General features: G+C 43.0%; 1 protein-coding gene across 7 annotated transcripts in view; it reads right to left on the bottom strand.

Moving 5' to 3' along the window:
• Positions 1–4,227: 4,227 nt before the first annotated feature.
• ADIPOR2 (adiponectin receptor 2) overlaps positions 4,228–25,837 on the bottom strand; it is a 45,264-nt gene continuing 23,654 nt past the window's right edge. For all 7 annotated transcript variants that reach the window (XM_051784986.1, XM_051784985.1, XM_051784991.1 and 4 more), the window contains 6 exons: positions 13,978–14,097; positions 11,972–12,143; positions 11,143–11,329; positions 9,886–10,073; positions 8,495–8,688; positions 4,228–6,953 (listed from right to left, as the gene is read on the bottom strand). In XM_051784986.1, coding sequence (XP_051640946.1) covers positions 6,822–6,953; positions 8,495–8,688; positions 9,886–10,073; positions 11,143–11,329; positions 11,972–12,143; positions 13,978–14,097 — 993 coding nt within the window. In that variant the 3' untranslated portion in view covers positions 4,228–6,821. The remainder of the gene's footprint in view (positions 6,954–8,494; positions 8,689–9,885; positions 10,074–11,142; positions 11,330–11,971; positions 12,144–13,977; positions 14,098–25,837) is intronic.

Here is a 25,837-nt window from a genome sequence, read left to right as displayed (position 1 = left end):
ATCACCAGCCAGGCCCTCGCTGAGGGCGGTGGCTGCTCCTGTCTCCCTTGGGTGTTAGGGAGCTCCCCTGTTTCCCAGGCCGCTGCCACAGCTACGGGTTCCCCTAACCCACCTCTGCCTACCCCTGACAGGAGCCTTTACACCTTCTGTGGCTCAGGCAAACCTCTCTGTCATAGCCTCCCGTGACCTCAGCCGCAGCCACGCGGCTCCTCATCAGCGCGTGATGCCAAAGGTAATGGCCCCACTCGAACGCCACCAAGCACGTTTCTTCAGCGAATACCTCCCAGGCCCCGCAGGAAATTTCATCAGCTCTTCCTGCTTTGCTTGCTGCTGCTGCCTCAAATTTTGGGAGCCCTGGCACCCTGCCTTTCCCCAGGCAGGCCCCTGCTGGCAGCAAGCAAGGGCTGGGCACCAAGCCCTGTCTTTATACCTGTTTGGCTCCTCCAGGGCCAGGCAGCTGCTGCTGTCCTTCCCACCAGCATTATGAGGAGCAGCGCCTGCGCTGCACAGGGACGTGCATGGGTGCTTCCTCAGCCCTCCTCAAACTGCAGGGATAGTGGCAGGAGGCTGCCAGCCTTCTTGGAGGCCACCGTTGCACCAAGGGTTTGTCTCTCATAGGCGGCAGGAAAAGGGACAGGGAGCTGCTGGGGAAGCCCCCACACCAATGACAGTGGGTGTGCTGACAGTGTAAGTCACACACCGGCCAAAGCCCCAGGCTGCTCTTGCTCCTCTGAGTTTCAGCCAGCAGTGACTTTCTTCAGCCCCTGGCAGCAGAGCCAGAGCATGCTGTCACCCCCTCCTGCCCGGCCCTGAGGGACACAGTATTGCTTTAAAAGCTGGCAGGAGGCTCCCTGGCAAAGGCAGCAACCCCAGCCTGGCTGCCCCTGCAGACAGCAGGATGGGGGAGCTGAGCCAGAGCCAGGGCAGAGCCCCAAGTTGGCCACAGTGGCCAGGAGCCGGCAAGGAGGTGGTGGCAGCAGCTGCCCTCTCCCAGGGGGGATGGCTTCCTGTCCCAGCAGCAGATGCCACCCCACATTCCCAGTCTGCCTGTGCCACAGCGAGCAGCTCTGGCTGCCTGCCGGCCCCGCAGCCTGGCCTCAGACACAGGGAACAGCTCCTGCAGCCCGGGGGAGCTCAGCTCCAGCCACGCCAAGGCAACCCCAAACCACAGGCACAGGTTCGGCACGGCTGGAGGTGAAAGCAAAGACAGCTACTGGAAGTGGCTGGGGTGTCATTTGCCTCTGTAAGGGAAACACACCATTGCTCTGGGAACCCAGCCAGGCCAATGATTTTCCCATCTCATTTACAACTAGACTGGTTCAGATTTTACGCCAACTGTGAAGTGCCTCCGTGCCCTGTTGTACCACCACAGAGATGAGGCTGCTAACAAAACGGAATCATGGTGAATCTCCAGTGCAAACATCTCCCAGCTCAGAAACAGTAATATCTCAGTTGTTTAAACATGAATTTTACTAGAGAAAGGCAAAGGTAAAGCTCCTGGAAATACCAGAAAATTTCTTCACTATGAGCATGGTGAGACACTGGCACAGGTTGCCCAGAGAAGTTGTGGATGCTTCATCCCTGAAAGTGTTGAAACCCAGGCTGGATGAGGCTTTGAGCAGCCTGGTCTGGAAGAAAGTGCCCTTTGCTTATAGCAGGGGGGTTGGAATGAGATGATCTTTAAAGGTCCCTTCCAATCCAAGCCATTCTGTGATTCTACAATAAGACCAAGCTGGAAAACCATCCCCCTGCACACTACACAGGGCGCTAGGCTCACATCCCACCACCCCTCCCCAAGGAACTTACCTTCCCAGCAGTGGTGAACAAGGAACTGGTTACACTGCAATCCACTTGCAGCAACTGCCCACATGATGTCTGGCAGTTTCCTCCAGCATTTTTCCTACTTTGCTCATCGTTAAAATAGCTGCAGATGATCAGGTGGGACACGCTCGATGCTGCCGTGAGCTCAAGGCCAGTATTTCTCCTTCCAGGGGAATATGCACCTAGGAATTAACACACGTCCTCTCCAAGGACCCGATCTTTTTAAGAAACTTCACTGAAACCACATCAGTGCTCAGCACTCCTGGAAATCAGCCTGGAGAGTTTCAGCTTGGGCAACCCAGACAGAACAAAAGCACTGAGCAGGAGGGTTTAGTCCAAACAAGTTGCTTTGATGCCACACAGGAGGCAGGGGTAAAAAAAAGGGGAAAAGAACTCAATTTTCAGGGAAGCCTCAAATAGCTTCAACCAAACTGAACTCAGCTCCTCCATCCTAATCATATGCTTCATTTACTTCCAGCTCCTTAAAAAGTTGGGCAATGGCCTTAGACACTCACCTTGATTGCAGCCCTTTAATCCGTACTCAGGATACTTGGCAACGAATGAAGCAAGTGATTCTTGGGAGAGGGCAGAGCATGACCACAACTACATGCAAAGGAGGTAGGACACACAATTTTAAAAGGAGACTTTTAAGTATTACTCTGCTTTCTGAAAAGAGAATAAGCCTAATTCACATTCAAACGTGGAAGCTACTTTTAGTGACATTTGTGTGAAATCTGATGCCAACATTCTCCACCATTCCTTGAATTTGCGTTTCATAAAAAAAGAAAATAAAACAATAATACTCCATCCTGAGACCTCAAGCCGTCGAGGTCCTTTACAAGAGCTGTCTCTCTTTACAAAGTCACTGCAAAACATGTATCCTGAGTCAAGCAACTGAGAAAAGCCACAGCTCAGCTGCAGATGCCCAGACTTGGTGTGAGCCAACACAAGAGGAGGATTAGGCGTATCTTGCCCAGGCAGTTCCCAGATGTTTGCTGACAGCTGAGGAACAGCAATGACAGAGCAGAAGGCAGTCTGGCACAGGGCTGTTCTGGTCAGCACCAGCCCCACTCCCTTCCCAGCCGAACCCCCCTCCCTCCCGCTCCTGCCAGTCCCTAAGCCTGCATACCAGGAGAAGATGGTCAATCCTTTATAGGGGGTGCAGGATAGGAGGCATTTCCTTTACACAAAGAATTTAAATCCAGGCCTCCTGAATGTCTCAGTCTCAACTCACCTAAAATTTCGCCCACAACCACCAAGGTCTCCAGCACTCACCCTCTTCGCACCGCCAAGCTCTTCTTCTTTGCACCCTTGGTCCCTCTCGCTCATTTTTCTCCTTGCAAATGCTCATCTCCCAGTGCTTCTTCACCTTTGGCTTTCCAGTGCTGTCCATAAATCACAGTTTCTGCTCTTTTGAACACATTTCACCCATTCTCCACCTGGCCACCCTGTTCCTTTCCATTTTCTGCCTGTTGTCATGTGGCACCCAAGACACAGTGGTAAGTGTTAAGCCCTTTTAAACCTTGGAATGAGGAAGGGGATAGTCTGCTCTGAAATCTGCAAGACCAGGAACTTGAAGACTGAGCCACTAAAAATTTTTATCTCTAAAAAAATAAAAGGTAATTTTTGAAATTATAGCCAGCCCAGCTTTGAAAGCTTGGAGACTCCTGACCGAGGATAGCCAGCCCCAAGACCACACTGCTGCTTTATGCCCTCACTCTACACTATGGGTTCAGCAGAGCTCTCCACAATGAAAGACCAAACTTGGCAGTAACACCAATCCCACTTCGTTCCTCACGTTACTTTTAAAATATGGCAGAGGTGAAAACCGAGCAGACCGTCCCAGGCCTATCGTTCTCTGCCAGTCTGGAATAAATGTACGTCAGGGGAATCCTTATGACAACCAGCTTCATGCAGTGGTAGCACCAGACACACTCAACACCTTCCCTCACACCACCACTGGCCCCATACTACAAAACCAGCAACTCCATTGGGCATCACAGTCTGGACTTCCGAAAAAATAATTTCCTTGGAGATCAGCACCGTAAGGAAGAGGCAGCACAGTCCAGGCTCCGTCGGCCACGATGTTTAACTGCACCAGACAGCACTGAAATCTTAGAGCAAGACCAGGCACACACTTGATGTGAATCACAGACATCGAGAGGATGCCACGTGGCAGAACTACTGTTCCAGCTGCACAAACTTCCCACCTGCTGGTTTTTGCCAGAGGAGGCACACAGCAAGCCCCAACCGCCTGGGAACGGGCCTTTAGGCATCAGTTTGGTTTCTGCACCAACAGAAGTCTCTTACCTACAAACCTGGCTGGCATGCACTGGGAATGAAGAAAGCAAGAGTGACTCTTTCAAGTTTCACACACAGCACAGAAAGACCCAAACTAGACAATAATCCATTTGGTTCTTTTATTAGCAGAAGTTAAGAATACAGCAAGTAATAAGATCCCATCTTATATGGAACCATCACCAGAGTCCCCAGCCATCAAAACCCCAGAATGTGCTTCATTGCTTCCAACAGTAAGCAATTTTTAAAAAGAAATATACTGAACAAGGCCACTATTTAATGGGGAAGGAAAGAAGCTGTAGGTCCTAACTATTCTATGGCAATAACCTGCACACAGAGCAAGCAAGCCTCTGACTGCTGAGAGTAAGGCATTCAGGTGCCAACCTGGGAAGAGTTCTCAGCAAAAGCTACAGAAAAGTGCACAGCTAGGTTGTTTTTATTGGAACACACAAACTTCTTGAACGGAGAGACTGACTGGGTTAAGAATAGCAGGTGGAGTACTGTGTTTTTGTAATAGTTCTGTGCTGTGTAGGACCAGGTTACAATCACCCTTCAAGGAGTGAACGTGGGATGATCCAGGATGGAGACTGTCGCTTCTGCTGGTACTGTTCAGAGGTATCCCAAAGCACCTTACAGACAGCTCTGATTCTGATATGTACCACGCTTTTCTCAGACACCAGCACACTTCCTCCAGTGCCATTTAGCCCTTACATCCAAGTTAATACTGCTCTTTACTTCATATAAGTACCACACAGACCTGTGACAAACCACTTCCAGCCCTACAGGCATCCAGTGTCATGATCCTACTGAGAACCTGTCCCCCTAAACTTGCAGGCTCTGCTGCAGCACCTCTTTTTGCAGCTGACCTTGCTCTCAGAGGCTTTACTCCATTCAAGGGGAGAAGTTTAATATCCAGTCAACTTCAGGAAGGCATTCTGCTTCTATCTGACTAAGCAACTCCCCAAAACACACTCCGTGGCATCCACGGTATGGGAAGATCTTCGCAATCCGAATCTTTCTCTTGAAGGGTGAAAACTGAAACTTGCAGGAGTCTAAAAAAAACCCAAACCCCAACAACAAAAGAAAACCCACACACCAATCAACCACCCCTTACCTTCCTTCCTTGTGAAATATAGCATGTTATGAGCTGTTTAACTCATCTGTGAGAGAGGTAATTGCTCTGAATTTCCAGCTAAAGACTCCAAGCAATATCTGTGCCATAACAAACAAAACGTTCAAGTTTCATCTTACGACTCCAAAGATTCTCCTTCAGTCTGGCTTCTGACTGGGCTCCAAAGATCAAGCTACATCAATTACATAAGAGAAGGGTATAGGCCTCCCCTTATATAGGAGGTGCGTCTGCTCCACAGCAATCCAGCTGAACTCTCAGTTTTAGGTTTAGAAATACCAGCAGTCCCATTAGTCCCATTGCTAAAGCACAGATGGGAAGCAGACCTTACTAAGGACAAAAAAAAAAAAAAAAAAGGAACTGTACTGGGCTGGTTGTGGATTTACTCCTCTTAAAAAGAAAAACCTGCAAACTCCCTTGGCATATGGAGCCTGACACACGAGAAGGTAATGTGCTTGAGGTCTGCAGTAACTGTTAACTCCAAGTCCTGGAGCACACAGCTTCCTCTTTCCAGTCCATCTTAACCCCACCTCTGTTTCCCCTCACATGCTCAACTATCTTCTGACAAGCCTATTACCATCCTTTCTTCAGGTCAAACAAAGCAAATGGCAACCATCTTCTCAATGGGGGCCTTTGGGTATAGGCAGGCACTGATGGAGTTGGACTGTTTGCCATTTCATGTGCAGTTATCCCATTATGCTCCAATCCATATGATGAGAACCAAACCAACTAACTGCAAGATCCATCACCCAAAACTACACACGCCACGCAAGCTTGGAAGGCAGCTGTCCCACACACCTGGGATGTATCCTTCAAGTTACTGGAGTAAACACCTTTGCTCACACTGTGACCTGGATGACAACCTGACAAATCCAGCCTTCACAACCCTTGTGTACATGTACTGAGCCTACTCCAAGTGCTGGCCAGGACCCCACATTGCCCAGGGCATGCTGGCCACCAGGCAAATCTGCAGGGCCAACGTGCTTCACTCCTGGGAATTTTACCTGGTCCTCCTGCAATCATTTATTTTGTGCAAAATTGAAACAGTGTGTGGTACTTGCATGTTGCATTCTTTACAAAAACCCTTTTCCCCCCACCCATTGTTTAAAACATTTATATAAATTTTATTTAAACAGAAAGTTAGAAATCTTATTTACAATTTGTTTTTCTCCCAAAAGAGCATCTAAAATCAACGCCCGAACCCTCCAAGAGGATATAAATTTAACCTTGATTTTTTTTTTCTTTTTTTTAAAAAAACAGAAACTGCTAAGCTATCCCTCCCCAATTCTACAAATAAATATGGCATTGAACAGAAGCCGATTTGGAAAGGGTCCTCTGTAGCTCAATCTGTAGATCCCAAGAATAAATTAGGGTTTCAGAATTTCCCGGTCTTCAAATTGATTTATTCCATTGCTTGAGGTATAGAATTTTATCTTGGTTAGTCAGAATCCCCATGAAGCTCCATGCCTCATCAGCTGAAACGTGGATTCTTCTTAGGTATTCCTTTTGCTAGCCTGTATGCTTCACCGCGCCGGCGGCTGTTTTGGTTACGGTCTCGGGCTGAAGGCTGGTTCTACTGCATCCCATCTTCCTCTGTGCAGCCTCCTCCGACCGTGAAACGGAACTCCTGGAGGTTCGAAACTCCGTGGAAGTGCACGAAGGCGCCAGCCACTACAAAGACGTGGAACAGCTGATGGGAGTGGAACTGCGGGAGAGAAAACACTCCTGTTCAGCCGGGGCACTGCCGGCTCCAGAGCGACCCTGCCTCCCAAAAAGCCACACACTCCGCTGAAGTACACAGTGACAGGGAGCAGTACCTCACACCACGAGCTGCAGAGTTCTCCAAGTTGTGTGTTAAAGCCCATCCCTCTCCTATCATTAGCCAAATAATCGAATTCTACACACACACACACAAACAAACATACCCCCTTCCCTCCAGAGCCACCTTAACCAGCTGGTCAATAAACAAATATAGTATGTAAGTGCTACAACTCTTCTTTGTGAAGGGACAGTGATGATTTCAAAGCCTTAGGCAAAAGGCTTAAGCAGGACACTTTTAAAATTAGTTCCTTCACAAGATACGCTGCTGATTTATTGATAAAAAGGTCTCTCTCATACAGATAACAGGTACAAACTCTGCTCTGGTCACAGGCATAAGTTTTACCAAATGGATTTTCAATGCTGTTATTTTACTTCTCTACCATAGCAAAACAGAACAGAAAAAAAAAATGGTATTATATTAAAACCTAGAATAACTAAATGTTCTGAATGAATGCCCAGCATGTTATTGATTATAGTACAGCAGAATGAAAACCATGAGGGAGCTACATGACAAAGCACGCCCTTGTTTGAGGGAAGTCGTACCAATATGGACGATGCTTTTGAAATATTTCTACAAACGTGTGTTTGCAGGCTTCATGGAAAGCTTGGAAAAGAGTTGGTGGTACACCAGTGCTTTTGGAGCCTAGCTCATCATAGCAGCAATGCTTTCTTTGGCCATTTAAACAAACCAAGCAAACTGGGGTGCTGTGCAAAAGTCACTCAAACAACTCAAGCCTTATTCTCACTTCTAGCCCCTAGGGGCCTTCACTATGCTAGTGGAAGTACAGTGGCCTTCTAAACGTCCACCTCCCCCTGATCTCTACTCTTGCTTCACCCAATTTCTTTCTTTACATCTTCCCCATGTATTTGTCCTCCAGTCTTCACTATTCTTTCCCACATATCAAGTCTCCCCCACCCACCCACTTGCTCACTCCACTTTCCCTTCTCCTAGGCCAGATATCCCTTCAAAGTCCACCATCTCTATCCAGCATTTTCACTGGCTGCACAAGATGAGGAGCCAGACCTGGTGAAGACCCCAGAGAACACACTGAACATCAGCAAAATAACCATGTACTATTCTGCACAGAAGCAAGATAAAGATGTGTGTTTGTAGGATCCTCAACACACACACACACAAGTTCACAGAGTTGCTTGGCCATTTGTTAAAGCTGCCTAGTACATGTGCTGGGGTGGATTTGCACACCAGCAGTTACCTCAGACCAGCCAGATTGTGACAACTCAGGAAGAGAGGCACCAGGAAAGCCAGGCTCGGAGAGCCCACAGCTATTTGGCCCCTGAAGACCTATTGCTTCTGGTGCAGCAGTTTGATACTTGCAATAAGAAAACACTGACACAACATCCTTCAGCCTCAAGGGGAACCAGCTTTCCCATTGGTCTCCTCATCCAGCCATGCTGTAGACTCACCCAGATGTCACACTTGCCAGGGAAGAATCTCTCCGGGATGCGGGCAGCATATAGTGCAGCACCAGTGATGTACAGGCATGCCATGAGTGCCAGCCAGCCTATCTGCCCCATTGTGGCTGCTTTCAGGAGCCCCTCAGAGATGACAAAGTGCAGAGTGGGAATTACCCCACTAAGACCCAGACCTAGAAATACTCCTGGGAGGTAAAGAAAATGCGGGAGAGTCAGGTTTGAGCACAGTGGCGGTAAAGGGACACAATGAAAACACAAAAGCTACACAAGGAAAAAACTCAGTATTTGCCAAAGCACCAGAAAGGTGACAGCTCTTGAAGCTGGAGGTGCCCAGAAGAGATTTATTGGAAAGGAAGCTAAAGAATGCACAGGCTTCCTTCATATACCAGAAGCTACTCAGCTATATGTTCCAGCAGATAGCCAAAATATTTCATGTACTGATTGCTCCTGCCAGCTTCAGCGTACGTGAGGCCAGTTACTGCTCTTGGCCTGTAGAGGGAACTGAGACCACACAGACTGTGCCTCACTTCACCATCATCGCTCAAGAGCAAGACAAGGAGAAACAACAAAGAGGTTGTTTATCATACACTGCACAAGCAGTCCTAGGAAACAGAAAAGGGGCAACTGCGCTCATTTGATCTGCCGTGTAAGAGAAACATGGTTTATTTGTTTAGATTTTAGCAGCAAGTACAGAAAACTTGCAAAAAAAGAGGGCGTGGGGGGGATATTCATGACCCATGCAGAGATTTTAAGTTTGGAAAGCTGATCTCTCTGAAGGTACACCCATAACTTGTCCAGGAAATCTAGATTTACTGTAGACAGCATGTGCAGGTTAAGAAACAAGAAATATTACTATTCAACCCAGCACATTCCACAGTTGCCCCCTAAGCTTTCTCTTTTTTCCTACCTCAAAGTGTGAAACCAAATCTGGTTTTGTTCTTTTGATAAAGAGAAAAAATAGTTTTTGTCTTAACTATGTATTTTATCCAGGCAAATCATTCAGATTAGTTCAGTCATCCAATGATTTGCTAGTGTCTGAGCCTAGTGTTACCAAGCCAAGACAAACAGTAGAAGTACACATACACACACCAAGCAGTCAGTCGTTTTTGGGAGCAAAGTTGCTGGATACAGCTAGAAATACTTTGCACTACCTTTCCTACTGCATGTGTTACCATCCATTTCAGGAATGCACTTCCAGGTCTGGCACTAGCCCTTGTCTGTGCATCCAGTTGGCTATAAAATATATGCTGAAAGCAAACCCATCGAGCTCCCAATCCAAGAATATTAGGTCTCTATAAAATTAAGCTCTCTTAAGTCTTCCCAAGATGGTTTCTCCAAGTGGCAAGTAGGAAGGAGGAAAGGCAGTTAACTCAAGGTCTTACCTGCCCTTACACCCCGGTATTGAGGGGTGGCAAACATGTCCCATTGTGAGACGATTATGGCTGCGATGCCCAGGACACAAATCACAATCAAGTAGATGAAGCAAGGCTGAGGGTTGCAGTAGAAGGAGTAGTACAGCCATGGTACAAAGCTGCCCATTATGAGAAGTGCAATGCCAGAATAATCCAGCCTAGAAGGAAACAAAAATCAGTTTCGTAACAAATGCAAACTTTTGGAAATTCTCTCACCCACACGCCCTTCTTTAGTAGACCAACTGCCTACTTCTCACTGCAAAACTAAATTACTCTTGCTATTGCAGCTTAACTCCTGATGGCAACTCTTCCACCAATGCCCTCCTGTAGTAATGGACTCCCTTGGCAGACAGCCAGTAAGGCCATTTTTGGACAGTCATCAGCAATACCTTCATTAACCTTTAGACCAAAACCTTTTGAGGTAAACTCAAATTTGAGTTTCAGATGAGGTAAAAAGCAGCACAAGAGCCCCCTAAACACGGGGCACACAGTATGTTGTGAGAGCACAGCCAGTGCAAACACTTCAGTATCTGACAAGCATCAGTTAGTTATGCACCAGCTCAAGTGAGCACAGAGGAAAAGTTCTGCAATTTTTCAACCACGCTGTTTTACTATACACCAGTGTGAAAAAGGAAATCCACAGCCATTGCTTTTTACCCCATCCTGACAAAACACTCCTACAGAAGTTGGTGGAGTTAATTTTTCAGTAGGGGACTTTAATAGCTGGGTTACTTTAAAGGTGGTCTTGCGGATCACAGAATCTAGCTCGAGTAATCTTAGGAAATACGAGATATTTAAGCAGCCAGCCAAAAAAGAAGTAAAACCAAAAGGTCAAGACATCTTGATACACATTGTGGAACTGTCTTACGTAAGTTTAAGGCTTAAAGTTAGTCAGAATAGTTGAAATGATGAGAAGTGACAGTTGCATTAAAAATTCAAAGTCCAGCAACTAAGCTCAAGGTATATTACTTACAGCAGCAAGATGCAAGCACATGCCTGCCAAACAGCAGAAAATGATGGAGTTTTAAGACTAAAATGACAGCACAAAAACTCATGCTGAAACAAACTATAATTAGAAGAAGCTGCATTAAATCTCTGCTCAACTCTGTTCCAAAGTACATGCAGTCATGAAATGAACAACTCCCACACTGGGGCTCCAGGCACAAATCCCAGCCCTGTTTTCCCACCTGTTTCCTATTTGGCCTACCCTGTTCCTTAGGCACTTACTTGGAAAAGAGCCGGGAAACACCTTCTGAGTGGCAATAAACTGTGTGGAAGAGCCATGAGAAGGAGAGGCAGAGTATGGCTCCCAAGAAGAACAATCCAACGACCACCTTCTCCTGCACAGGTGCTACAAAGGACATGTTTGGCCGGAACATGTAGAAGATTCCCAGACAGAGGAAGAACACACATCCTGAAAAACAGCAAGGCAGAGAGGTGTCAAGTTCATGCATACTGAAAGCTTTTCTTTAAAAGCATGACTGTAGTGTATAGGACCACTAAACACAGGAGTTGCCTGACAGCCAGCAGCACATGCAGAGTTGAGTGCTGCCCTACTTCAGTTACACATTCCAACCACAGCTCTGTCTCAGACTTGGACAGACCCTGTATTTTCACTTGTTTAGCAAGATGCCCGACAACTAGAGCAACAAAATATCTGTTGCAAAATGTAGAAAGAGAAGGGCAAAGTTAAAAGAAACCCTTCCCCTTCAAGGCTTCTCACAAGCTGAAACTGGTCACAGAAGCTGCAACATAGGTATGTTCTTGTGGTAAGAAATGTGATCCCAGTTAACACCTACACATTCGGGAAAAAAGTACGTACCAGTAATTTATCAACAATTAGGCAATTTTTAATGCATTTGTTTGTATTATATGATTAAGGAAGTCCTATCCAACTCTGGTGGGATAAAATTAGGAGAGGGATACCAACCTGCTAATTTAACAGGTTACTAGTGGAACAATAACACTGATCAACGTCACACCCCTTTCTATCTTGCTCTCTTTCTTTGAGAGCAATGAAACCAACTGGCATTAGATTAGAGCAAGCTGACAATACCTAGAAGATGTGTCCAGATGTTACCAGTCTCTGTATGTATTCTGAAGATACTCTTGAAACAAGCCCGGAAGGAAGGCATGGGTGGTCTGTGTCCATGCAACAGGTAGTCGTTGTCCTTCAGCCAGTCAGGCAGAACATCATGGGGAATGACTCTCCATCGGCCCTCCCATACCTAGAAGTTAAAAGATTTTAGTTAAATGCAGCAAATCAAGTGTCAGCAATGCATGGCCAAAGAAAACCCATATTAGTAAGAGTGTTACTCTATGAGTACAGTAAAGAGAAAAGAGTTGATGGGATATCTCTGGGGAAAAGGCTCTACAGTTGAAATACAATGGTTTAGTCACTGTTCCCTATTCAAAACCATCATGAAGCTGACCTGCACTACCAGAGAAAGAAATACTTCAGCATTTCATCAGACAGGAAGGCTATTGGGCTTTTCTTACTGCTAATGAAGGGAAAGCATTTAATTTCCATGGTTTGTTATTTTACAGGTCATTTTTACCATTTAAGTGAAGAAGCCTACACCTAGTTCTTTCAAAGAAATAAACAAGCCCGTTCCTCCACCACAAGCCAACCTGACTACATATCTGCTAGCATTTGGGGCAGTCCAGCAAAAAAAGCTACCCATCATCAGCACTAATAGGGGCTAGAAAGCATGAAGGGGTAAGAGCCCAGCAGCAAGTATCCAACCACTTATTCAGGCTGGGGAAAAAATGCTCCCACGCTCACAAAAGAAATGGTAACAGATCAGTTAAGGCAACAGGTTGGTGACTCAATTCCATCAGATTTCTTCTTTAAACAGGGAGGCAGTGCATGTGCACACAGCTATTCCTGCAGCTGGTTCCCCATGAAATAAGTGTGCACAGATGTCCTTAGCACTGCTTTGGTAACACAAGACACACGGAGTCTTCAGCTGGGCGTCAGAAGCAGCACTGCCAAGCAGAGGGGGATCAGGGAACTGCTTTATGTACCGGGGCTGTTTCTGCAGTGTTCCTTGGATTTGCAGTCTGGCTAGAATTACAGGAGCAGGGCTGAAGATTCCTGAAACACTGAGTTTAAAAGGCTACATTCTTATTTCAGTTTCAACAACAAGAGCCCAAAGTTTTTAAATCAATTCTCCACACTCATGCATGGAAGCAAAACAAAGCCATTCAGAATAACCAACCCAGTTCAAGACTGGGTTCTTAAATACATTAAACAAGAAAATAACTGTTTTACTTCATGAACCAAAAATGTGAATTGAGGTAGAAAAAGAAGGAGGGAATTTATTTTACACAATCCACTCTGCAAAATGTTTTAAAAGAGGAAAAGATGCATAGTTAAAAAAACCCCAAACAAAACAACAAAACCCCCACACAAAAGACCACCAAGTAACTACAGTTCCTCTGTAAAAACATCAAAAACAGTTCATAAAAACAGCAGGAACCGATGTATGAAGAGGCAGCATTCCTTTCAGCAAGGAAGGACAGCCAGAGACTGATACAGCCCTATGACTCTCAAAAGTGCAAAAATTGAGCCAAGGTCAACAATTACAAAACCTACAATGGATCTACTTAGATATGGTTTTAATACAGCATTGTTTTCAAGTCAGGGACAAAGCTTATTCTACAATGGATGCAAATACTGCTGGAAAAGCAAAATATTTGCAAGTCTGACGAAATCTGGACAAAATGACCTTGTAAATTAAAGTGCCTTGAACCAGAAGGCTTTTATTCTGCTTTGCACTCACAGGTGTTTCTCAAGAGATGCACCTGAGTCGCATGATCAGCTTTAGAGTCTCATTTGTAATCCCTATTGCTCCATGCTTTACAATTTAATCATGTATGACACACTGAGATCCTGAGGCACTGTAGTATTGCTAGTTAGAACACGAGATGCTCATTCAGGGACCATGTGTACCTCCTCCTCTTCCTTATATCAGCAGCACAGATGCTGCAAGTATAGCCTGCTGCCCGTGGAGCTTCCTAAAAAAGGAAACCACTTCAGCAGCTTCCACATGCCCTTACCTTACACACAAATTCTTCCATTCTCTCCATAGCATGGTGGGCTTGTAGAAGAGGCGACATACCCATAAACCCTTCGTCTTCTTGAGGTGACTCATCATTGTGTTTGCAATCCTCAGAACACTGTGGGGGGGAAAGAAAACAGAAAATGCTTTGTAGAAAGATGAATAGAGAAAAGTAATATTGTTTTCCATACAAAACTATGATTTGAGGTCTTGGCAAATAAAGAAGTCTTTCCTTGTACAGCACTGAAGAGGGGAATTCAAAAGAACGAGCAAAAAAATTATTACATTCTGAGGTATCTGAGAGCGACTCACACGTCTAATCCATTCTGCATGTGTTCTCACCAGGTTTGGAAGCAAGCAGTGTTCTTCTGCAAGTTACGCTTCATTAAAGCCCAGATATGGAGTCTGAGGCTTGCAGCCTACCCACCTCTAGGGAAGGATTACTCCCCATTTTATGTTTCAATAACACTATGTCGGTGTTAATGCCTCTATAACATATTTGGCATTTTAGGGTAATAAAAGGTAAGTCGAGGAGAGGAATCCATTTACCTCGTTATAAATGTTTCACCTTAACTTTCAGTCCAAATCTGAAGATATTCTGTTTAACTGACGCTTCTATTCAGCTCATAATCCAGTAACAAACATTCACTCATTTGTTTGATTTTCAAGGTATTTCAGAAACTAGCATAAAACTTCTGCCAGTTGGACAAAGGCAAGTTAACAAAGAAAAGCAGCAACAGACATCAGTTTTAAGCAAAATTCAGATAAAGAGAAACACCCATATCCCCAAGGTGCACCACAAAAATTACGAAAAGAAAAGCTAAAAGAATCCGCTGAGATGGGACATCAAGCTGGTACAGACCACTAACAAATTTACAGAAATGAGGTTTGGTAGTTTCCTACCCCATGGTGACTTATCACATCATCTACATATTATGATACACTCTAGCTTCCCATTTAGGAAAAAAGCAGGGGGGCCACAGAAGTCCTACATTCCTGTTTGCTTACTACAATGCTCGTGGCCCATCAGAGACTCCATTCAACACTTCAGCTTCCAAGGTAAACAAATTTGAGAAAGCTGGAAAAAAGAAAATGAGCTTTTTGTACCCTTCAGACTTAACGCAGAGAGTTGCCACTCACCTCATGACCCAGAAAGCTCCACAATCCGTACGAAGACTGGCCTCCTCCATATTTCCCAAAACACTCTTTTCCCCTCCTATCAAGGTTAACAACTTTAAACTCGAGATTCTGTATCAATAATGCCATCCAAAGTGACTGAGAATGTGGTACATAACCTCTCATACCTTACCTACAAATTAGTAGCAGTAATGTCCAGGTTAATGCCCCGAACTCTGAGTCAGAGTTCAGATGTGGCTGTGCATTTGTCCCACTTTACAGCTCTCTCCTTAGAGTAAAGCCTTATTAACTACTTCCGTCAACAAGTTAACTGAATAAGCTGCTTAAAATTTTAGGTTTTTAATAAATAAAAGGAGACTTCTTCCTGCTTACAGTGAGCTATGTAGAGTCCTCAATATTTTTCGTTTTTCTGAGAGAGAAATGACATGCTAATACCTGCTTTTGTGCCCAAGGCTTGCAGTAGCCACTGAAGCTTCATCTTTCGAAGAGGTCCCACCATCAAATAGTTCTTGACCCATTTCTGCTTATCCAGAATGCAATTTCTGCTAATACACAGCATAGATCCCTTGCATTTTACATATGACCTTACGTTTGTCCACACTAGAAAAACTTAATTGACTAAACAAATCTTTGTAGACAAACCACATCCCTCGTACTGCCTACTCACCTTCATTTATCACGCCAGTGAACACCCTCTCTGAGCAATATTTTGTATTTTATAGCAATGACTGATATAAATATTGATCAGCTCTAACCAGATTCTACAGCAGTTTAAGACAGTATTAAATACACTCTGCCTAGATTATCCCATTAGTTCTATTGAGAAAGGCATCAGGCAACACCAAGATGCAAATAGGTTTAATATCCTACTAAAATAGGCACATTCCCTGTTAGGTATAGGGATAAAAAACAAATTCAGTTTCATTCTGATTCAACAACATTCACTCACATTATTTACCACACTGTTAATTTACTGGCTTTTTCTACTAATGGTGCTCTCTGGTTAGGATTCTCAGTTTTCAATATTATAAATAATTAACTCAAGGTCACAGAAACACAGAATGGTTTGGGTGGGAAGGGAGCCTTAAAGATCAACTAGTCCAAGTCCCCTGCCATGGAGGTCTGCATGAGATGCTCATGATAGTCTGCACAATCTTAGAAACCAAAGAAACTTTCCATTTCCAAGGGCAGGTCTTAGGGAAAAGCAAGGCTGGCGTTTAAGTTCCAATGCATTGACAAAAAAGCACTGCTATGCCTTTTAGCTACCCTAGAATTCCCTCCCCCAGCACCACACAATAACCAGCTCAAATGGGGTGAACAAGTTAGTAATCCTCAATTTACAAAACTTGGTGGACTGAAGGGAAAAAAGGTCCCTTATGGAATCAAAGCCTGTATTCATTGCAGTCTGCCCAGTGACTCAAAGCCAAAAAATGTTCATTTCCTCCTCTGCACATACTCCCATTTCTAGAATGATGGGAAGGTTTAAATTTGAACAGACTGTTAAGCTTGAAGAGCACAGTTATTTATGAACTAGTCCAAAATCTTTGCATTTTGGCAATGTGCCTACAAACAAATCATTACTGAGCTTCTTCTAGTGATAAAAGGAATTCATATCATATACACAGTCCAGATGACTGCCAGAAAATGGAATTGATTTTACTATCTCCTTCCTGCCATTAAACTGCAAAATTAGCATTCAAGGAAAAAAAGCTAAAGCTCAGCTTCTTAGTCCTTTCCACACTAAGGAGACAAAATAAGGTCCATTCTGGAACGTCTGTCCTCTCTCGACTCCTTCCTGTAACGTCTCATTGGAAAGAACAGTAAATTGTGCTTCTGGAAAGCCAGAAATCTACAGTGCAGGGCAACACCAGTACCAGCTTTCCTTTGGAAAACTGAAGGAGTCTATTGACCTTCAGTTCTTCAGACAGTGACTGAAAGGAAAGAATACCCCTCTTCTGTTCAGAAGGCATATTGTAAAATTTCTTCTGTGACACATTCCTTCATATCTTAGGATTCCCACATTCTCTCCTCTTTGGCTGATCGTGTCAGAAATTCAACAATAATTCCAGACCGTAACAACGTAAGCAAGCATCTGCTTGTTATAGTTGCTGTTTTCAACTATTTCTAAGTCCTGCCCACAGAATCACATTTTAAAATGGAAAACACATTGGGTAAATAATACCACTTGCTTAAGACCATGCAAGAAATGAGAGCCCAGAAGAAAACTCTGATACTCCATTTTTAAGGAGGTATGGTATATCCAGAATCAAGTGCTTTCAAGAATAACTTTTGACTTTGTAGTATCTAGAGCACAGGTCAAAAGGATTTTCACCCAGTCAATGTTTCCTTTTATGTCACCTAATTTATTCTATTTCTTTTATAAGTGTTGCAAATTTTGACTAAATAATTCTGTGAAGTTTTCAGGGCATTTTAGAGTATCTTTAAATAAAACCCCTCATTTCTTTGTAACAAGCAAAGTTGTTGCAATCATCAGCTATCATTTTTCTGTTGCACACATGCAGCAAGGTGTACAATCAGTCATTCACACAAATAAGAAATCGTGGATAGTATCTGTAATTCTGGATACTTATGCTCCAATGGCTCTGGAGCATAATGTTCCTAATTCCATAGAAATGCCAAATTCCAGTTTTAATCCTACTCCCTTGGCAAATTCACAGTGTGTTAAAGCTACTAAAAACCAGTACAGATACCTAATGAGATGGAAATTACACAACAGACATATAAACACTAACAACAGCCTAAGTTGAGTAATGGTACCAGAGAATAAATCAAATCTGAAGGACAAATGAAAGTGGCCAGAGGAAAACAGTTTTACTGGTTTATCCATATCCACTTTATTTTGTGAAGCTTTACTGTTTCTTTTGTGATAACAGTGATAGACAAGGATGTAAAAGAAAGCAGGAGAAATCACACTATTACATTCATTTTGTACCGAGAACTAGGCAACACATCATCTAAACAAGAATTTCAGAGCATATGTTGGTAGGGATCAAAAAGGTTTGATACCAAAACCAAGACTTAGAGCACCCAGAGCAAACAAGAGCAAGAAATCCAAGAGCTCAATTGCACAGTGCCTATCATTAAATAAGATTAGGAACAAAATCTCATTCTTTTATAGCAACTGCACAGAAGGTAAAAAAAAGTTTACATTTAGTACAAGAATTTGTTGCCTGAATACAGTCCAAAAATGTCAGATCACATAGCCAAAGATCCTGTTACAGAGAAAAGTGCAGTAAAACCTGCTCTAGTAAAACCTGCTCTATACTTCTCTTGTCTACTACAACAGCTTATCCTTCTCACATAGATTAACAGTTTCTGTACTATCACTCTCAAATCTGTTAACAGACACACTGTTTAATAATGTCTTTACTATTAGAAAGTCTGTCAGAAGTCAAGTCACAATTGAAGAATAAGAGTCCAGAAACACTTTTCCCACTTTCTCGAAAGTTGTGTTCTCTGGACTTCGATCAGTAAAAGTTTATTTTCTTGAGGTTTGTAGTTTCTTGATGTCAGTTTAAAGATTTCTAGAAAGTTTCAGAGTTTGCACATGTGCTGTTTGCACAGGTGACAAGCAAGTTCTGGTTCATCACTTCAGAAAGTGTCATCTCTCTGTGTTCGTTAGACTGTGCAAGCTGAAACATAAATCAAATCTGAATGAAGCTACCTAAGAAGTTTACCCTATCAAAAGTGGTCCTCTTCTCCTTCGCCCCCATTTTTTTTACACTGACAGTGGGACCCCTCTGATCCCTGATTAGCTGATCCAATACTAATCCCGCAGAAAAAACACACTGTTTTTGCTAGGTGACCCTCCTATTAGATAATAAATCTGGTGCAGACAACCAGGGGATTTCAGGAGCTCAAGCTAGTGCAACAGAAACAAAGAGAGCATCAGCTCCCATTTTACTGAGATCCACCACAGAATACATTCTGTGGAACACGTGCAAGGCCAAGTTTCTCTTCAACACACGTCAGCTGGATGTCAAATGATCTACAGCCCTCCTCTTAGTAGGATTCATAATTTACCAAGGAGTCTAAGAACCCAGCTAGGCATGGATTAAGGAAAGTTAAACTGATGAACACTTCAACAGCCTGATGTATTCTCAAAACTTCTTACAGCTTTCAGGGCTGCTCTTTCTGAAATTTAACAGTTTTTTGGGGTTGCATGCATGGTATTTGAAGAAGTGCACACATTAAGCAGTAACACCATGTCATAGTTTAATCCCAGATAGCAATGAAGTGCCACAGAGCCACCTGGTCACTCTGCCTGCCTTCACACTGGGATAGGAAGAAGAATCAGAAAAAAGGTAAAACCCATGGGTTGATATAAGAGCAGTTGAAAAAAAGTAAAATATTATTGTAATAATAACAATAAAAAGGAGAGAGGAATAAACCCCAAGTGTTGCACAATGCAATTGCTCACTGCCCACTGACTGATGCCCAGCCCATTCCCCAGCAGTGATGGGCAGCTCCCAGCCAACTCCCTCCAGTTTATATACTGGGTGTGACACTCTGTGGTATGGAATATCCCTTTGGACAGTTCAGGTCAGCTGTCCTGGCCACCCTCCCTCCCAGCCTCTTGTGCCTCTCCTCACTGGTAGAGCAGGGGACACCGAAAAGTCCTTGACTTCAGGTAAGCACTACTCAGCAACCACTAAAATATCAGTGTGTTATCAATGTTATTCTCATACTAAACCCAAAACACAGCACTGTTGCAGCTACCAGGAAGAAAATTAACTCTACTATAGTCAAAACCAGGACTGTAATAAAACTCTCCTAAACCCCAGAAAGGGCAGAAGTCTTCTGGTTTAGAGTTCCTTTTCAGACAGTCATTACTCAGTTACCCAAGAGCCTAACTGACCATGCACATACCTATGTAGTATTAAGCTCTGGAGTTAATAAACTCCCATGTCTCAAAGTTCAATTGTTTGTGATGCCAATTCACCATCAAGATGTCACCAGTGGCCTAAACCTACCATCACAGGAATTTCCAAAGCATGATGCAGTCTGAATCTGTTCTAATATTCTTGCTGCTTCCTTCAGCTGCCGACATCACTCCTTCACTCTCTTCTTTACATGTGTCCTGACAAAACTCTCTGCCTTAGTAGGAACACATTATTGTTACATCACTGTAACACAGGCAAGATAGCTCAGAAAACCCAAATGTCTTGACTAATATTGAGTCATGGGATATTATATGGCACGGTACTTATACACTATTCTCTTCTTAAAATGCAAGTCAGAAAACATATGTTGCTGCATTTACAATACCACTGTTATCCCTCACATTAAACTGAAGTCACAAAGTCTAGACATGACTTGGAGTTTTTGCTCTTGTTTATCTTGATCTCATCAGATGAATGATTAATAGTGTTTAACATGACATTCAAGTCATTTAATGTTCCTTGGGGCAGCGTGCCAGACTCAGTAACTCGAGAGCATTCAGCATAATGGCCAAGATATGTTCAAGGCTATAATATAAAAATGTTATTTTTCTAATTACAGTCCTGTATCATCCTTTTCAGCTCCCTAGATTGCTTTTTTTCAGCAATTCCTCTGTGCCCATTCTGTCAAGTGACCTTTATTAACCAGCCTTTCGTAAGGGGGAAGCAGCAATAGGTGCTGTCGTGCCACACCACTTCTCCTGAATGCCTGTTGCACAATTTTCAGAATTTCATCAGCTTATGTTCTTTGGATTGGAAGAACTTAACTGGAAATGAACAGCACCATAAAACTTTCCCTGACTTCCCCAAACTTCTGCATATATTCTAAAATAACAGCTTTGTCCTTTAGAATTCACATTCTGACAGCCTTTTGTAAACACAGCCACGCCACAGTTACCAAAAAGGCTAACTATATTCACCCTCTAAGCAGGGTGTGCAAAGCTGGGTTTGCTGTCACTGGACCAAAAAAAGTCTTTCATTAGCACTGTGCCAAAAACCCTCTCAGCCTGCTGGTCAAAATGTTAAGTACTGGGAGGTTCCTGGAGTTTAGTATTTTTCCTTTGTAGGTCACCTTATAAAAGATACAGTCTATTTAACATAGCACTTGGAAACAGCTTTATACAACTGGTCATGGGTGACTGCTTGCTGGCACTCATTAAAAACAAGCACTAGCATTCAAAACTCATGTAGCAAATAGTCCTAGGACAAAGTCACATTTTGGCTTCAGCACCCTTGCTAACACACTCTTATTAGAACTCGCTCCCTTGTTAAATATCTTCAGATGAAAAGGTTCTGTTGAATCTCGGAGCAGTAGCAACTACTGATTTTCTGTCAATGCCCAGTATTTGACAAGGGCCAAAGGCCTCAATGCCCACATGTGCTCATCAGCACCCTTTGGGGGAGAGCCTGTAGAAATCGCTTCTACTGCAGAAGAGTCTCGTGTGCCTTTTCCTGCTCCTCTGCCATTGTTAATCCTGACAGCAGGAAAAGAAAACAAGCATGCTGGGCTTATGGAAAAATAAATGCTCTGTTAAAAAAATAAACAAAGAGAGACAAAGTGTACTGCTGAACTTAACATCAGAGCAGAGTCAATCAATCTAAAGCAGTTGGAGGAAGATGCAAGTTAACCCACCAGTACAACAGTGTTTCCTCTTTTATCACTGTGAAAGGCCAACATGCTCTCCCAGTGCTGCCGAAATCAGACAGATATGATCTCCAGGAGAACAAAGGCAAAGCCCATGGAATCTAACCCTTGTCCAGGGAAACAGTTGTGCCAGTGAACAATAAACAAAACTACTCCCTCCCTCTCCCAGTTTCAAAACACAGCACAGCAGGCAATGGTTACAAAACCTGCTGGCAGGCAGCAAACCCTGGAGTACCAACACTTCCCCTCCCAAAGAGCTGAAACTCCACACTAATAGGAGAGAGTTGAACCCAGCTGCAACTCAACAAGCCATAACCTATGACAAGCTTCTTGTTAACTCAATGAGAGTTTTCTGGGAGACAGAGCAGAGAGACGTGGCCGATTCGCACACGTTACCAGCCTCCTGGGCACTGCCTACTCATGGTTGATTAGGTCACTAGTTTTTGTCTTTTCTACAGATTTTCAAGCTCTTAAAGTCTGTTAATAACCCAGGCACATCAACTGTCAGTGCAGGATCCATCAGCATCTGACCAACTCAAGCCTCTGGAGCCTGGAAACCATCTCCAAAAAGGTATCACGTGTCTTTGTACTGTTTCAGTGGGAATACTTGGAGATATCCTGCTCTGTGTATCCAAAAATGCTTTGCTGTACAAAAAACACAAAAGGGCATATTTACTAGAGTCAAGCACTTACTTCAGTGACTGGCAGTCTGAGTAAAATACATATTACTTCCAGTGCTTAGAACAGCAAGTGAAGGATAAATTCAGATGTTAAGATCTTTTGATTTGAAGTATATTGTCAGCTCGCATGCTTTTAAAGAAATAACACTCCTTCCCAAGAGTTGCAGAAATGGAGAAAAAGAAGATGTGGTAAAGAAATCTACAGAACAACAAATTTTGAACATAATCTGCTTTAAAACAAAAGCAAAGTGGGACCTCAAACTTTATTTTTCCAGGCCTCTCCCATTCACTCTCAGAAGACAGCCTCTGCTAACAAAACCTGCAATGCAATGCAATGCAAGAAGGAAAATACAGAAGCAGATGCCAAGTTTTTAATCATAATTTTAAAGTACCAATAGGAAAATATCAGACTGAAAATAAAGCTAAATAGTTTCAAACTGAGCAAGAAACTTGCAAGTAGATCTATAAAGGATAAAATTTCAGGTAATCAGAATTTATAAATATCAGCTTCAGAAAGACTGAAATGTTTACCTTTGACCTTCAAGACTTAACACCTCAATCCTTCACTCCAATGGCATGTACCATAAAGAGAGGTTGACAATTTCATTTATTTACATGTACCTTTCTGTCAATACCAAAAGTATTTCTGTAGTCTGCTTTTGCAGATAATACATACACACTTCCGTAACAGAAAAGGCTTTAAGTTCTATGACACAAATGACTCAAGTCATTTGCTCACTTTCAATTACTCTAAAAATTCTGTTTTGTACCTGAAATTCTGTTACATCCTTCTGCCTTCCTCCTTCAAGTCCCTTTGGTATTTACACTCGAGAAAGACTCCTGTAGGTACATGGAGACACCATGAAATCTGTCAGAGGTCAGCTAAGTTCCACTTGAAGTCAAGCCCATGCTCCCTGAGAAGCAATCCGGACAAGTATTTACCCAAATTTCTTCTGCCCATTCAGACGACTTAAGCACTACACAGATCTCCTCCCAAACCCCTGCTGTAGGTTTTCAAACACTTTAAAGCAACAGGCCTCCACTTTATGGGCACATTTTGGTGCCACACAGGACAACTGCACTACACAGCTCAACTGCATGAAAGATAAAAGGAATCATCACCCAAGCACAGGAAAACCCGACGACTGAAATAAAGGTAAAAAAAAAATGGTTCTTTTGTTTACCTCCCTGTCACTGACCGGTTAAAGTACAAAAGGAAAGAGTCAAGCACAGGGTTTCAGGGCTGCATAAAGAGCCCATTCATCACATTGTGAGAAGTCACATGCATTTGACTGTGTCAGCTTAACAAAGCCACAGTAAGAGAGATTTCTTCAGGAACTATCACTGCTGGAATTACAAAGGCAGTTAAGACACAGAAACTCCAGGACAGAAGAAAGAATGCTGTCCCAAAGGCAAGGCAATCCAGTATGTTACAGGAGGGAAGCACCTGCTGAAAAACGCCTTATCAGCACATACACAGCACAGGCAAACCAGAAAAAGGAAAAAAAGTTTAAGCTGCCAAAAGAACAAGAAGAACTATGCAGCTTGTCTGATCCTTTTCTCACCACCAAATGCAGAAAAATGGTCACTGTTTCTCCAAGTCACACAAGTTTCACCACTCACCTGCCACTACTTTAACTGCATGCTTAAACAAAATAGTAAGATGTTTATCTGTTCTTCGGAACAGGTACTTGGAAGAGGGGATAATTTATGTACACATATGCACTCTAGGAGAGGGCTGAGAATTATGGGATAAAATACTGACTGAGGGGTTTGAATGTAAAAGGATATTAATTTTATCCTCTGGTAAGAATCACTGTAAAACTGGCAGAAGGATGCAGCTGTTTTATTATTATTTTGAATAAGCATGTTCAATATGGCTAGTAAATCTTTGCTGTATGTATTCAGTGAATGTCACTATTTACAGAAAGTAATGTAATTTTTAGTTCACAGCTATGCAACTTCCCAGGTAAGTTACTGGTGCCAGGGTCAAAGGCCTCAAAAACAAAAGAACTTTTAGGAGTAAATTTTAATTCTTAATATCATTCCCATTTTCTTTCCACAAAAAATGCATTATTACTAATGGGGAACAATACTGGCCCATCAAAATTAGAAATACACAGTACACAATGCAAGCTGTGAGGGAGATGGAAAATAATTCTGAACACAATGGCATGCTTCCACCTCTTTAGAAAAGACTGTTAAAATAATTCATCAAATTCAACTACTATCTCTTAAGAGCTCAGACTGCTTACTCCTACAAGTGGAGCAGAAAGTAGGCAAAGGAATCTTGTATAGGAGAATTTGGGGAAGATTTTATATAAATAAAGGAGCTGCAATGATATAAGCAGGGGAATAGGAGGTGACAGGAAAAGTAAACAATGCAATATTATGAGGGCATATTACATCCTATGCAGGATAGAAATATACACATTTTTTACACTCATACCTCAAGTCTTAGGCCCAGTACATTTTTGGCAAGTGTTGTATCCTTTAGAATACATCTATATTATGATACTAGCTTTTCCTAAGTAGAAGCACTTAAAAGCACATTAAATGATGATGGTGGTTCTTCCACCAAGACACTGTATAGCTCTCATCCACCTCCCTTATCCAGCACTGGAATTGTTACCGTCAGCTGCTCTGTAGTCACATTTAGCCTCTGGAATACTAATGTAGTGGGCACCACTTGAGTCCTTTCATAAGGCTACATTTAGCTTGAGTGGCTGAGTACTACTGCCATCTAGCCAAGAACAATAACCTTACATTACCCTTATCTAAACATGAACCTCGTCAAAAGCAGAGGAGAATCATGCTTTTGAACTAATTAAGTCATCTCTGCTGAGGCAGTTGCACACAGCCAGAATGGACAGTGGAGCAAAGGAGTGAATCCCAGCTGACAGTTGAGTAACAGCTGTGCTGAGGCTTACACAAGACAGGGGAAGATGTAGAGTGTAATGTTTTTTCCAGATTATTTAGAATATCACATAATAAAGGCCATTTGGCAAGATAATATTGGTACTTTTGACAGCAGAGCGTTTTGGGATGATCCATCAGAAGCATCAATTATTCAGCCTTTTATGATGAAAAATAATTTAAATACATCACACTATTAAAACAGAAGAAATCACAGAGGACAGGAATGAAAGGCTGAAAGAATATCAAAAAAGCAGGAAGCCATATAAGGCAGAGAAAGTGATGCAGATCAAGACAGAACAGCAAGGTCCAAATGGCAACAACAAATTTCTGTGACAGCATTTCAGAAGACCAGGAAAAAGAAAAGACATCAAACACAAGAAAGCTAAGCACTTCTAGTGAGCCAAAACACAAGAAACACATACTTCTGTCATACAAATTAGAGAAAACAAATAAAAAACCCCAAACATAACATATGCTAAGAATGCCTGAAACAGAGAATGAAAGTGTTCAAACCAT

This window comes from Manacus candei, unplaced genomic scaffold (assembly GCF_025592945.1).
Source record: "Manacus candei isolate 608988 ecotype Guabito, Panama unplaced genomic scaffold, ASM2559294v1 h1tg000018l, whole genome shotgun sequence".
Lineage (NCBI taxonomy): Eukaryota > Metazoa > Chordata > Aves > Passeriformes > Pipridae > Manacus > Manacus candei.
Note: the sequence above shows the minus strand (reverse complement) of the source record. Positions and strands in the feature narration are given on the sequence as shown.